General features: G+C 37.8%; 1 protein-coding gene across 1 annotated transcript in view; it reads left to right on the top strand.

Annotated features, from left to right (window-relative positions):
* COLEC10 (collectin subfamily member 10) overlaps positions 1 to 5023 on the top strand; it is a 65406-nt gene extending 60383 nt beyond the window's left edge. Inside the window, exon 6 of the mRNA XM_069080940.1 lies at positions 3052 to 5023. Within this exon, the coding sequence (XP_068937041.1) occupies positions 3052 to 3440 (389 nt within the window). The 3' untranslated portion in view covers positions 3441 to 5023. The remainder of the gene's footprint in view (positions 1 to 3051) is intronic.
* Positions 5024 to 12483: the final 7460 nt, after the last annotated feature.

The raw sequence follows: 12483 nt of genomic DNA, 5'->3' as shown, positions 1-12483 counted from the left end.
AACTACCTATTCTTTTTTAATACCATTTAATTTTTTTCAATTACATGCAAAGATAGTTTTCAATATTCATTTTTATAAGATTCTGAGTTCCAAATATTTCACCCTCTCCCCTCCCCAAGATGGCAAGAAATCTGACATGAGGGGGGCATCTAGGTGGTGCAGTGAATAGAGCACAGGCTCTGGAATAAGGAGGACCTGAGTTCAAATCTGAACGCAGATACTTCACACACACACACACACACACACACACACACACACACACACACAAACTAGCCATGTGACCCTTGGGCAAGTCACTTAACCCCAATTGCCCTACCTTCCCCCTTCTTCCCCCCCAAAAAAAAGAAGAAATCTGATATGTTATCCATGTGCAAACATGTTGAAGAAGAAATAGAATAAAAGAGGAAAACAATGAAGGCAGAAAAAAGTGTGCTTCAATATGCATTAAGACTCCATAGTTATTTCTCTGGATGTGGATAGCATTTTCCAGCATAAGCCTTTTGGAATTGTCTTGGATCATGGTATTGCTGAGGAGAGCTAAGTCTATCATAGTTGATTGTCACATAATGTTGCTGTTACTCTGTATAATTTTCTCCTGGATCTGCTCATTTCACTCTACGTGAGTTCATATCAATCTTTCCAGGTTTTTCTAAAACTAGCCTCCTTGTCATTTCTTATAGTATAACAGTATTCCATTACATTCTTATACCATAACTTGGTCAGCCAATTTCCAATTGATGGACAATCTCAATTTCCAATTCTTTGCCATCACAAAAAGAGCTGTTATAAATATTTTTATACATGTAGGTCCTTTCCCCTTCTTTATGAGCTCTTTGGGATACAGCCCTAAAAAAGTGCCTCCCCTTGAAAGTCTTAAGGAATTTTCTTACTGGATGATATAATATGCATGGAAATAAATATAAAATAGTTTAGAGACCACTAATAATTAGGTGATCAGAGAAGGCTTCTTGTAGGAAGCAGTACCTTAGCTGAATGACAAAAGAAATTAAGGATTCTAAAGAGATGAAGGTAGGGAATAATAATTTGATATGATTATAATGAAAATTTTCAAAAGTATTAAAATAATAGTAATAATTGGATAATAATAAATATTGGAATAGTGAAGTTAGGGGCTGGAGGCTGTGGAAAATATAATCAAATATTTGTCTTTACTTTTTATGATACTCTCTGCCTGGGTAAGGATAAATCAAGTAACATAAATTTTCATCTTTGGCCTCTTTTTGGCACAGCCACCAATTGAACCTTGAAAGATAACGCAATGCTACAAGGTAAAGACATGACTTTAATTTGACTCAAATATGGATCAAATAGGAAGGGAGTGGACTCATAAATATTCTTCTCTATGAAACTTAAAGTCATCAATAATCATACAAAATCACCTGAGGACTAATATCATTTGTGAAATACCTTAATAAAGTTATCATAGACCATCATAGTTCTATGAAAAGGTCTGAAAAAGCCTTCTTAAGTGTATAGAGAGCTGGAGATCCAGAAATCAGGAAATTTGGACCTTGAGTTCAGCTCTAGTAGGCACTAGTTGTCTGGCCTTTGGCAAGTCTCTTAAATATTTTATGCCTTATTATGGGGATAATTATTGCCTCCTTCCTTCTTCCCCCCACTCCCGACTACAACTTCCAAGGTACTTTATTAAAGGACAGAACAATGGCTTCTATTGTTCTTGAGAGTACAGTAGTAGCTCCTGACATCAAGGTAGATACTAACAGAGGAACTATTAAATTTATAACCCACTAATTGTTCCCTAGTGGACTGGACACATTAATGAGCTTCTTTTACATGCCTAACTTTTAAAAGAGCAGGAATTTATGCGCTGCAGAGGATTCAGTTCAAAATGCAATAGAATCATATTATAATATCTATGAGGGGGGGGAAAACCAGGATAACAACTTTGTTACAAGCTTCCAACTTTATATTGATGTTATTGTTGAGTAATTTCAGTCATGTCTGATCCTTCATGACCCTGTTTTGGGATTTTCTTAGCAAAGATACTATAGAAGTTTGCCATTTCCTTCTCCATTTCATTTTACAGATAAGGAAACTGAGGCAAACAGGATTAAGTAACTTGTCCAGGGTCACACACCTAGTAAGTTTCTGAGGCCAGATTTGAACTCATGAAGATGAATCTTTCTGATTACTAGCCTATTGTTGTATCCACTGCACCACCTAGCAGTTATACTGATAGAAAATGATAATAAAAATAGTTGACATTTATAAAAAACTTCAGCATTTGAAATTTATACATATTACCTCATTTGATACCCAATAGGTCATTCCAGTTCTGAATCCTACAATCCTATGGTTTTGTGCAATGGGGTATAATTTGGACCATGACATTAATTCAATTGATTATATAGATAGGAATTTGCCCAAGATATTCCCTGATGACCCCCTTCTTCATAAACTTAAAATAAGGTGATGAGAGAAGGGAAGTTGAGAGAATTTAGTTAAGTGAAGAGTTAATATTGTTTTTGCTTGTCTGTTGCATTTCCACTTCAGATATGGATCGGCTCTGTTCGGTTTCTCTCTTCATGATATTTTGCTTGTATTTAACTTGTATCTTCAGGTCTTGGGAGGGATAGTAGCAACAGCAATAACATTAACAAAGCAAGTTAGAAAATGTCTGGATTGAAAGGGAATAGTACTTTCCAAGTGCATGCTCATGGCTTGCCTAAATCCAGACATATTATTGTGTCTGGGCAGAAGTGGACACACCAGGTGATCAACTATGTGCTTCACTGCATTCTATTGTTTAGCTCACAACTGGAATACTGGGTGGGAGGGCTTATAGATGAAAGGCTTAATGGAAGAGTCTGTAGCTAGAATGCTCAGTAGGAAGCAATGAAAGGAAAAACAAAAACAAAGTAGGGTTGTGCTTACTTTTTTAAATTGAATTAGCAAAGTCCGAGCTGAGCAAAATTTCCACTATCAATATTTTATTATTATCATTTGTGTTATTTGTTGTTATTCCTTGTCAATATGAGTAAGCTTGTTTGTGTTTTCTTCCCTCCAAAGTCATAGCTGGGATTAAGGAAACAGATGAAAAATTCTATTACATTGTACAAGAGGAGAAGAGCTACAGGGAGTCACTTACCCACTGCCGAATCCGTGGAGGAATGCTAGCCATGCCCAAGGATGAGCAGTCCAATCAAGTGATCGCTAAATATGTCTCAGACAGCGGCTTCTTCAGGGTGTTCATTGGGGTGAATGACCTAGAGAGGGAAGGGCAGTACGTGTTCACAGACAACACTCCACTACAGAACTACAGCAACTGGAAGGAGGGTGAGCCCAGCGACCCCTATGGCCACGAGGACTGTGTGGAGATGCTGAGCTCTGGACACTGGAATGACACAGAGTGCAACCTCAGCATGTACTTTGTCTGTGAATTTGTGAAAAAGAAATGATCTTCTGCTGCCACTTCCCTATGGTTGTGACTATGACTAAACTTTTTAATAACTCTTTTCCTCAATATGTTTTGATTCCCCCCCTCCCCACATTGAAAGCAATGTAAGATTGAAGTTTGTGATGTTCATAACCATTCTCCCTATCAGTCCTTAAAAAAAAAAGTTTGTTGTTATTAACTAAAACCCTCACCAGATAGCATGGACATCTAGGGAGGGCTAAGGTTCTGTGTGTATACAATTTTAAGTTAGAATTTCTTTTTGATGTTTCTCTACTTTGTTCCTGTCCTACCAGGGGTCTTAGAGGAGTCTCATGGGAAATTGAGTGACTGGCCAGCGAACTTTCAAGTATTCATTGGCTCACACCAGCCCTATTGCAGTTCAGACTCTCATCACCTCTCACCTAGACTATTGCAATAGCTTCTTAATTGGTCTCCCCGCTCTCACTCTTCCCTCTCCAATTCATTCTCTACCCAGCTGCCAAGCTGATATCCCTCAAACACAAAGATGACCATATTGCTACTTCACTTTGAATTCTCTGTTTTCTCTAGGATAAAGTACAAAATTCTCAGTCCACCATTAACACCCCCCCCTACAAATTGGCTGTTACATACCTTTCCATTTTTGTTTCCTCTACTTCTCTTCACTGTATTTGTCATTGCAACTAGCTTGACATCACATTCCATCTCCTGTATCAGTGACTTTGCACATAGTCTCTCCTGGGTCTGGAATGAATCCACTCCTCCTTTCTGTCTTATAATATTCATAGTGTCCTTCAAAGCCAAACTCAGGTGCCATGTCTTACATTTGAATTCTTTCTTGATCCCTGTAGTGACTTGTCAGTCAATCAGTGAACATTTATTAAACCAAGAACTTCTAAGTGCTGGAAATACAAGACCCTGCTCTTGAAGAACTCACCTTCTAATTTGGGTGGGGAGTGGGGGGACAATGGACAAACAACTATGTACAAACAAGCTAAATATATAATATATTTGAAATAATCAATGAAAAGAAGGCCCTAGAATTAAAGGTGATAAGAAAAGCCTTTCTTAAAAGATGGGATTTTATGTGGGACTTGAAGGAAGCCAGAAAAGTCAAGAGACAGAGATAGGGAAGAAGAGAATTCCATGCATGGGAGGTAGAGGAGAGGGAAACAATCAGTGAAAACACCCATAATTAGGAGATATTATATTCAGATCACAGAGTACCTGAGGGAGTGAAGACTGGAAAGTGGGGGAGGAGGGAGGGAACAAGTTATGAAGAACTTTGAAGTCCTACAAAGGAGGAATTCATTTGATTTTTTGGAAAATCACATGATCCCTCCTCAAATTCATTGATCCAGAGGTGGAAGAGATGATCAAAGTCAGTGAGTTCCAATACCTTCATTTTCCTGAGGAAAATAGATTTGTATTTCTTTACATATGAAGAATAAGAGAGAATTTATTACCTCAATTGGTTTATATTCTAGTAGGAAAATAAGACTCGCCAAAGTTGAGAGTTAAAGAATAACAAACATTGGCCACACCCCTTCTTTTATTCTCTTGATCTAATCCTCACCAGCAACAAATAAAATTTCTTGATTTTAATTTTATGTCTATAGAGTAATGCATATCTTCTGATAAATTGAACCTGTGTTGGCAGCCACCCTGGGGATGCTGGGGTGCTTACTGCTACAACAAGCTAACAAATCCTACCCCTAACTAACCAAAAATCTCCTTCTTGATATGAATTAAAAGTAAGTATTCAGCCTCCACTTGAAATTCTTCAAAGAGAAGGAACCTGCTACTTCCTAAGTTAGTCCACCGAATTTTGTTTCTGCTACAGTGATATTTGCCTCTCTGCAAATTCTACCTGCTCTTTGTTTTTCTGCCCATGGTCAATTCTATCCTCTCTTCATTCTTAGAAGCATCCTGGAATTTGACATGTAGCAAGAATTAACAAAAAATCTAAGAAGTAGCATGGGAAAATGGATAAAGGTAGTCCCAAAATAAAGACTATTTTTCAAGGCACACCTCCAGATCACCCTAGATAAATGATTCTGGGAAAGTTGTTTAACCTCTCTCTAGGCAATTCCCTAAGGCAATAAAGTGCAGAGAAAGTATCAACCTGCATTGGTGGAGGAATTTCCCTTACCTGGGAATGAATGCACCTCACCTGCACCAATGAAAGCCATTTCTAGTTCTAGAATCTAGGTTCTAGTCCCCATCCCTATGTGAAACCAAGAGCCAATTGCCAATAATTAAGAGGTCGAAGGCTATGAAGAGTTCTTAAAGTAGAACTGTAAACTGTTAACATTCCTATGAAAGATTATTTTGAATATTAGTAAGAGGGAAAGAGTCAAATTAAAACAATTTTGAGATTTCATCTCACACTAAGCAAATGGGCCAACATTACCAAAAAATGGCCAATCATTGGTAAAAGGGCTATGGGAATAATGAATAAATGAATGAATTAATAAATAAAATTATTAAGTACTTACTATATGCCAACTATTCTGCTAAGTATTGGGGATACAGATGCAAGCAGTCAGAATAGTCCTTGCTTTCAAGGACCTCATTTTAATAGAGGAAGACAACACACATGGAGAAGTGGTGGCCAGGGTGCTTTGGAGAGGAAGGTCACATAGAAGGTTGATTGGAGTTACAGGACAAATGACAGAAATCTGACATGTTCTTTCCAGAAATAATAGTATTGATTTCATTGCTATTCTTACAGCTGTAACTGGAAAAGGGGGAGTACATAAGAAGGGGATACATGTCGTGGCATAGCATGGAGATAAGCAAACTAATAAATACATTGTTGGTGGATTCTGTGAATTGGTCCCACTATTCTGGAAAATAATTTAGAATGCAAAAGAAAAGTGACTAAAATATCAAAATCCAAAAGTATATCGCTATAATTTTAGACATAAACCCCAAAAAAGTCAAGGTCAAAAGAAAAATCCCATATTTATTAAAATATTCACAGAAGCACTTTGGGGGCATGTATCATTTGGAGGATGGCTAAACAAATTATGGGATATGAATGCAATAGAATGTTAGTACTGCTGCAAGAAATAACAAATATGATGAATTCAAAGAAACATGGGAAAACTTGTAAGACCTGATGTAAAGTATGTAGAACCAAGAAAATAATTTATACAACAACCTAAGCAATGTAAACAAAAAGAAAAAGAAAAATGGAACTAAATGGCATATAACAATAATCCTAATCCTAGAGAAGAAATGAAAAAAAGTGTATCTCTTCCATTCACTAGAGAGCTTTGGGGACATTGATATAGAATGCTACATATGCTGTGAGATGTGATTGCCATGACAGTTTGCTTAGCATTTTTTTCTTTTATATAGGAGAAGGGCTACTAGGAAGGGTGGGGGTATATTCATGAGTGATTATGATATCAAAACCCAATATATATATTATATACACATATATACATATATATAAATATATGGGAGGAAAATAGAAGAATCACAGACATATTAGTATTCCATCAACAATTCTATTTCATGACAATATAGGAATGACAATGAGTCAGGCACTGTGCTAAGTACTGGAGGATACAAAAAAAGTCAGTCCCTGTTCTAAAGAGTTTACAATCTGCTGGAGAAAGACAAAACATAAAAAAAAGTTGAAAGGAGGGTGGGGGATGTACCCAATGGTGGAGAAGTCAGTCAAAGAAATCTCAAGGTAGTACAAATGGACTAAAAATGAGTAGATTTCTGAGCTGACATCTCTCTTTAAATGGAAATTTGGAGTTCATGGCCACATCCTCCAATCAAAGAGGCAGAGAGGAGTGATGAGCTTTAATACCAATGCCAGTCTTAAAGGATAATAAGGTTATCCCAATAATGAACTTCAAGGAGCTTGGTGGAATCAGAGAAGTCTAGATATAGCCATGTGAGAAATGAAAAGGCATGAGCCTCATAGTCAAAAAAGTTTAACTAAATAGATAAAATCCCTGACACAAGCTAAACCCATGCTTTGGTCAAGGGTTCATTTTGCCAAAACTGGGGAAATGATGGCAGAACTCTATAAAGAGTGAACCAGGATTTGAAAAATGCTCAAAGGAGGAACAGAGGAACTTTCAGGATATTAAGCAAAATCAAGATAATCCATCAGAATGGCATGACTGATCATGTTAGCCTAGGGCTAGCTGGCAAAAAGGACAGAAATTAAAAAAAAAAAAGAATCCATGATGATAATGAATTGAAGACTATAGAGCAGAGGTGGGTAAGCTACTACCCCACCTGTGACCTTTTTTATCACCTGTAAGTTCAGAATAGGTGGTTTTTTTTAAACACTTTTAAATAAAGCCTTATTTTAAAATGTAAAACTATTCTTAGCTCTCAGGTCATATAAAAACAGGCAGTGGGATAGATCTGACCCATTGATTATAATTTGATGATTCCTACTCTAGAGCATAAAGAGAATATCTTTTCTATAAAAATACTGATTATTGTTCCTACATTGAAAAATGGGTGATCAGATATTTAGAGCTTGAAGGAACCATGGAGGCCATTTCTACCCCAACCTTCCCACTACTGATATGGAAACTGAGGCTCAGAAGAATTAGGTAACTTGCCCAAGATCAATAAATCAAGTAATCAATCAATAATCATTTATTCACTGTTTACAATGTGTAAATTGTAAATTTGCATAAATTAGCACAGACTGTGCTAATTGCTGAGTGGACAAAGAAAATGTGAAACTGGTCCCTGCCCTCTTGGTGATCTCTCCCATGCTAATCTTTCAATTAGCATCACTAAGAAATGATTCCCAGATCTACATTTTCAGCCTGAGTCTCTTTCATGAGCTTCAGTATATCTAAAAGAATTTAAATTTTAATAAGGGAGACAGCATATATATTTATATGAGTATATTCAAGACAAAGTAGATGAAAGGTAATCCCAGTGGAGAAAGTATGAGCAGCTGGGGGAGGATAGGTGGGTGAACAGACTGGGGAAGACATCCTAGAAAAGGTAGGACTTGAGCTGAAAGAAGTCAGGGATTCTAGAAGCTAGAGGAGAGGATGAAGAGTGTCCCAGAAATATGCAGTCATTGCAATGAGATAAGAAATGGAGTTTAACTTGTGAGAAATAGGAATCAACCATTATGTCTGCACCATAGGCCTTGAGCAGGTGAGTAAATTAAGTAGGAGGAGGCTGGAATGGTAGGAATATGGCAGGTGGTAAAGATTTTAGAATGCCACAGAAAGGACTTTACATTTGATCCTAAAGATAAATAAGGCCACTGGAGATTATTGGGTGCAAGTGGGGGAGGTTACATGGTCAGATGAACTTTAGAAAAGATCACTCTGGCTGTGAGAGGTGAATAGATTGGATAGGGGAGAACCTTGATGCTATTTCAATTGCTCACATGGTAGTGATCAGGGATAGTTTTATGAGAGGAAAGAAAGTGACATTTAAGAGATGTTGTAGAGATGGAAGAAAACAAGATTTGGAAATGGATCAATTATGTGTGATGAGAAAGAATGAGAAGTGGATTTTGTTCATGGGATTTTCTTGGCATTTGGTTTGCCATTTCCTTCTCCAGTATGTCCCCATTTTTCAGATGAGGAACTGAGGCAACTGGAGGTTGGTTGCCCAGGGTCCCATAGCTAGTAGCTGTCTGAGGCTGGATTTAAACTTGGATCTTCTGACTCCTGGCCCTGTGCTCTATCCACTGCACCACCTAGCTTCAATAGCAATAGGGAAGTCAAATGAGGGGTGGTTTGAGAGAGAAAGAAAACATGCTTTGTTTTGGTCTTATTGAATTTTAGTTATTTACAGGATATTCAACTTGAAATGTCAAATGGGCAGTTGGAGATGAGCAACTAAACTCAGAGAAGAGATTCAGGCAGAATATCAAAACCTGGGAGTCATCAGTATAGACATGATAATTTAATCCATGGGAAAGATCACCAAGTGAGAGGATATAGGGATAAAAGAGAAGAAGGATCAAGATAGACCCTTGGATGCTGACTAGTAGATGTTGCACGGATGAAGATCTAGAAAAGAAGACCAGAAAGAACCAGTCAGACAAGTAAGGAAAGAACCAAGAGAGAGTGAGTCATGAAATCTATGGAGGAGTGAGTACCCAAGATAATATAGTTAATAATGTAAAATGTTGAAAAGAGGATGAGGACTGAAACCAGGTGATTAGATTTGGGAGTTAAGGAACTATGAGACCCTTTGGAGAGAATAGTTTCAGTGTATTGAGATCAGAAAGCAAATTTCAGTTCAGAAGACAATGAGAAGAGAAAAAAATGGAGGTACCAATTGTATAAGGTTTTTTTTTTTCAGGGGATTTAACTGGGAAGGTGAGGAGAGATATAAGCTGATAACGATCAGGGATGGTAGCATCTTATGATATTTTAAAAGAATTATGGAAATTTAGACATTGTTAGGTAGCAGGAAAGGAACCAGTACACAGGGAACATTGCAAATTACCACAATAGGCAGGGTTGTAGTGAGGACAGTCTACTGGAGGGAATAGGATCAAACTTTCAAAGATGACCTCAATTTTTTCATGAACTGTGAGGCAAGGTCCTCAGCTGAGAGGATATGGAGGAGTGATTGTGTTAGAGGCATGAGGAGAAAAGAAGATCTTTGCAAAAACCTGGCACCATACTAAGTAGGATAGCGGTTAGGGAGAAATAAGAAGATTGCCTTGTTGTAGTGAGTATACAGTTGAGATGAGATAACATTAATTTGAAGTGGATCTGATTATCAAAGTTTGGTCACATCCTTCACCTGTTAAGCAGATGGTGGGAATATTATAGATACTGGCTTTAGAAAGATGTGTAAACAGCAATAGGAAAAGGGGCAAGGGACTGAAGAGTATAAGATAATTTACAATGAAACTGGTCTCATGATAGTAAGTGATAGGCACAGGCTTATGCAGATCCTCTGTCTTCAGAATTAGTAGTCTTTCTACCAATATCTACCATATTTCTGGGATAAAACACTGCTCCCCAAAATGTCTCTTTGGAATACGGGAATAGTCCCTTAATTGAGATCCACAACCCTCTAGTTCAAGCCTTTATCACTTCTTGCCTGAACTATTGCAATGATCTCCTAATTAGACTCCATCCAGTCTTTCCCTTCTCTCATCGATTCTCCAGATAGAAGCCCAAATCACCAGCTGAAGTCAAAGGTCCTCATGACATGTCACCCTTGTTCTACTACCTTTAGTGACTCCTCATTTTCTCTAGAATAAAATGTAAATTCATCTTAGCCTTTAAAGTTCTCCATAATTTGGCTCTAGTCTACCGTTTCAGGCTTTACAATTATGTTTTGCTTTGTTTTATATGTTTCGGAGGTATGTTTGCTGAAAAGATAAAGCAACAAAAGAAGTTACAAAGCATTTCTCCCCAATACCAGGGACAGATTCTTCCTCTATCAACTTGGTCTTTTGGAGAAAGTAGAGTTGATTTAAAATCATTACTACAAAGAAAATACCCCCACTGAATTCCATCCAAATGATAGATAGGTTTGCTCCTTGTTTGCCAGACACAGAAGTCTCAGTGTTGATCTGCTGATCTTCTGACTCAAGCAGACATCTCAGGGCCATGGACACACCTAGTGCTAAGCTTCCAGCAAACACTGGTTTGGACTCCAATTACTAGACCTCTTGGAAATCACTTTTCCAACCTAAAAAGCTGACAACATCTTAGCCACCTCCAAAACTCCTTCAATTCAGAGCAATAAAGAAGAAACACAACAGAAATCGAAAAACAGCTCCAACATGTGGTCATGGAAAGATGTTTGCCCTAGGTGGATAGAGTGGGCAAAAGGTCCTTCCCCACATGAGGTTCACACTAGCACTTTCCTCAATCACACCAAGAAATAAAAATGGTCAGAACTTTTTTTTTTTAACACATTTCTTCTCTTTATCTTCCTTGTATCCCACTCAAACTAGTCTGATTGTTATTTTCCTAACTTCATGCTCTATCTCCAACCTCTGTGCATTTGTAAAGACTGACCACCTTAGCCTGAAATTACTCTCTTCATCTCTAGCTTTCAGAATTCCATCTCCCTTCAAGAATCATGGAACCAACCCCACTTATCACTGCTTTCTCCCTCCTCTAAGAGTCATGTTTATACTTACCTGTTTCTATGCTGTAAAATATAACAGTAAAATATAAACTCCTTGAGGGCAAGGGATATTTTTCATTTTATCTTTCTATCCTTAGCACCAAGCATACGTGCCTTATACAAAGCAGGCGCTTTATAAATGCTTATTGAATTGAAATAAATATTTGTTGGATAACATGCAGAAAATAGTGATTTTCCAGAGGACTTGACCAAATAAGGTATTTTCCATCCTGCTTTTGTCTGGGGGGAGTCACTCTGTAGGCCCTCTCTCTTCAAGACCTCTCAAAAACAATGGCAGATGGCGAATGTCTGCCTTAAATCATAGATGTAGGGAACCCAAGGACTTTTTTTTGTTACAGAGCAGATATTGAAGTTAGCAGTTCTTTTGAATGAACTCATTCATGGCCCTGGAAATAATATTGCTACAGTGGTACCACCTTCCTCAGACACAAGGTCATATATAAGAGTACTTGACCCTTTAAGTGACAGAGTCCACCCCTCCGTCTCCTTCCTAATTGGTGAGTGCCTCATCTGGTCCACTCTACCTAGATGGCCCCAGTCATGCTTCACTTTACACTCTACCCATCTTCTTGCCAGGTACCCTGCAACTAGCTTCTCCCAGCTCCCTTTTCCAGTTCTAGAACTAGAATCAGATCAATACTGTAATTGCCACTACAGAGGTTATATTGGCTATTCTACTCCATTTACCATCCTTGCATATTTCCAATACAAATTGCCCCTCACTCGCCAACACTTTTGTAGATTCATTAATTAAATTAAAGTTTATTAAAATATAAGTTCCTTGAGGTCAGAAATTGTTTTTGCTTTCCTATAGCATATGCTTGGTGTATTTTGTTGTTGTTCAGTCCTTTCCATAATGTATGACTCTCTGTGACCCCATTCAGGGTTTTTTGGGTTTTTTTTTAGGGGGGGGGTAAAAATGCTACAGT

The sequence above is a fragment of the Petaurus breviceps genome, unplaced genomic scaffold (assembly GCF_028583685.1).
Source record: "Petaurus breviceps papuanus isolate PSGF00001 unplaced genomic scaffold, PetGlider_PUasm1.0 98, whole genome shotgun sequence".
NCBI classification, from domain to species: domain Eukaryota; kingdom Metazoa; phylum Chordata; class Mammalia; order Diprotodontia; family Petauridae; genus Petaurus; species Petaurus breviceps.
The sequence above is the reverse complement of the archived record's forward strand: the minus strand, read 5'-3'. Positions and strand labels throughout refer to the sequence as shown.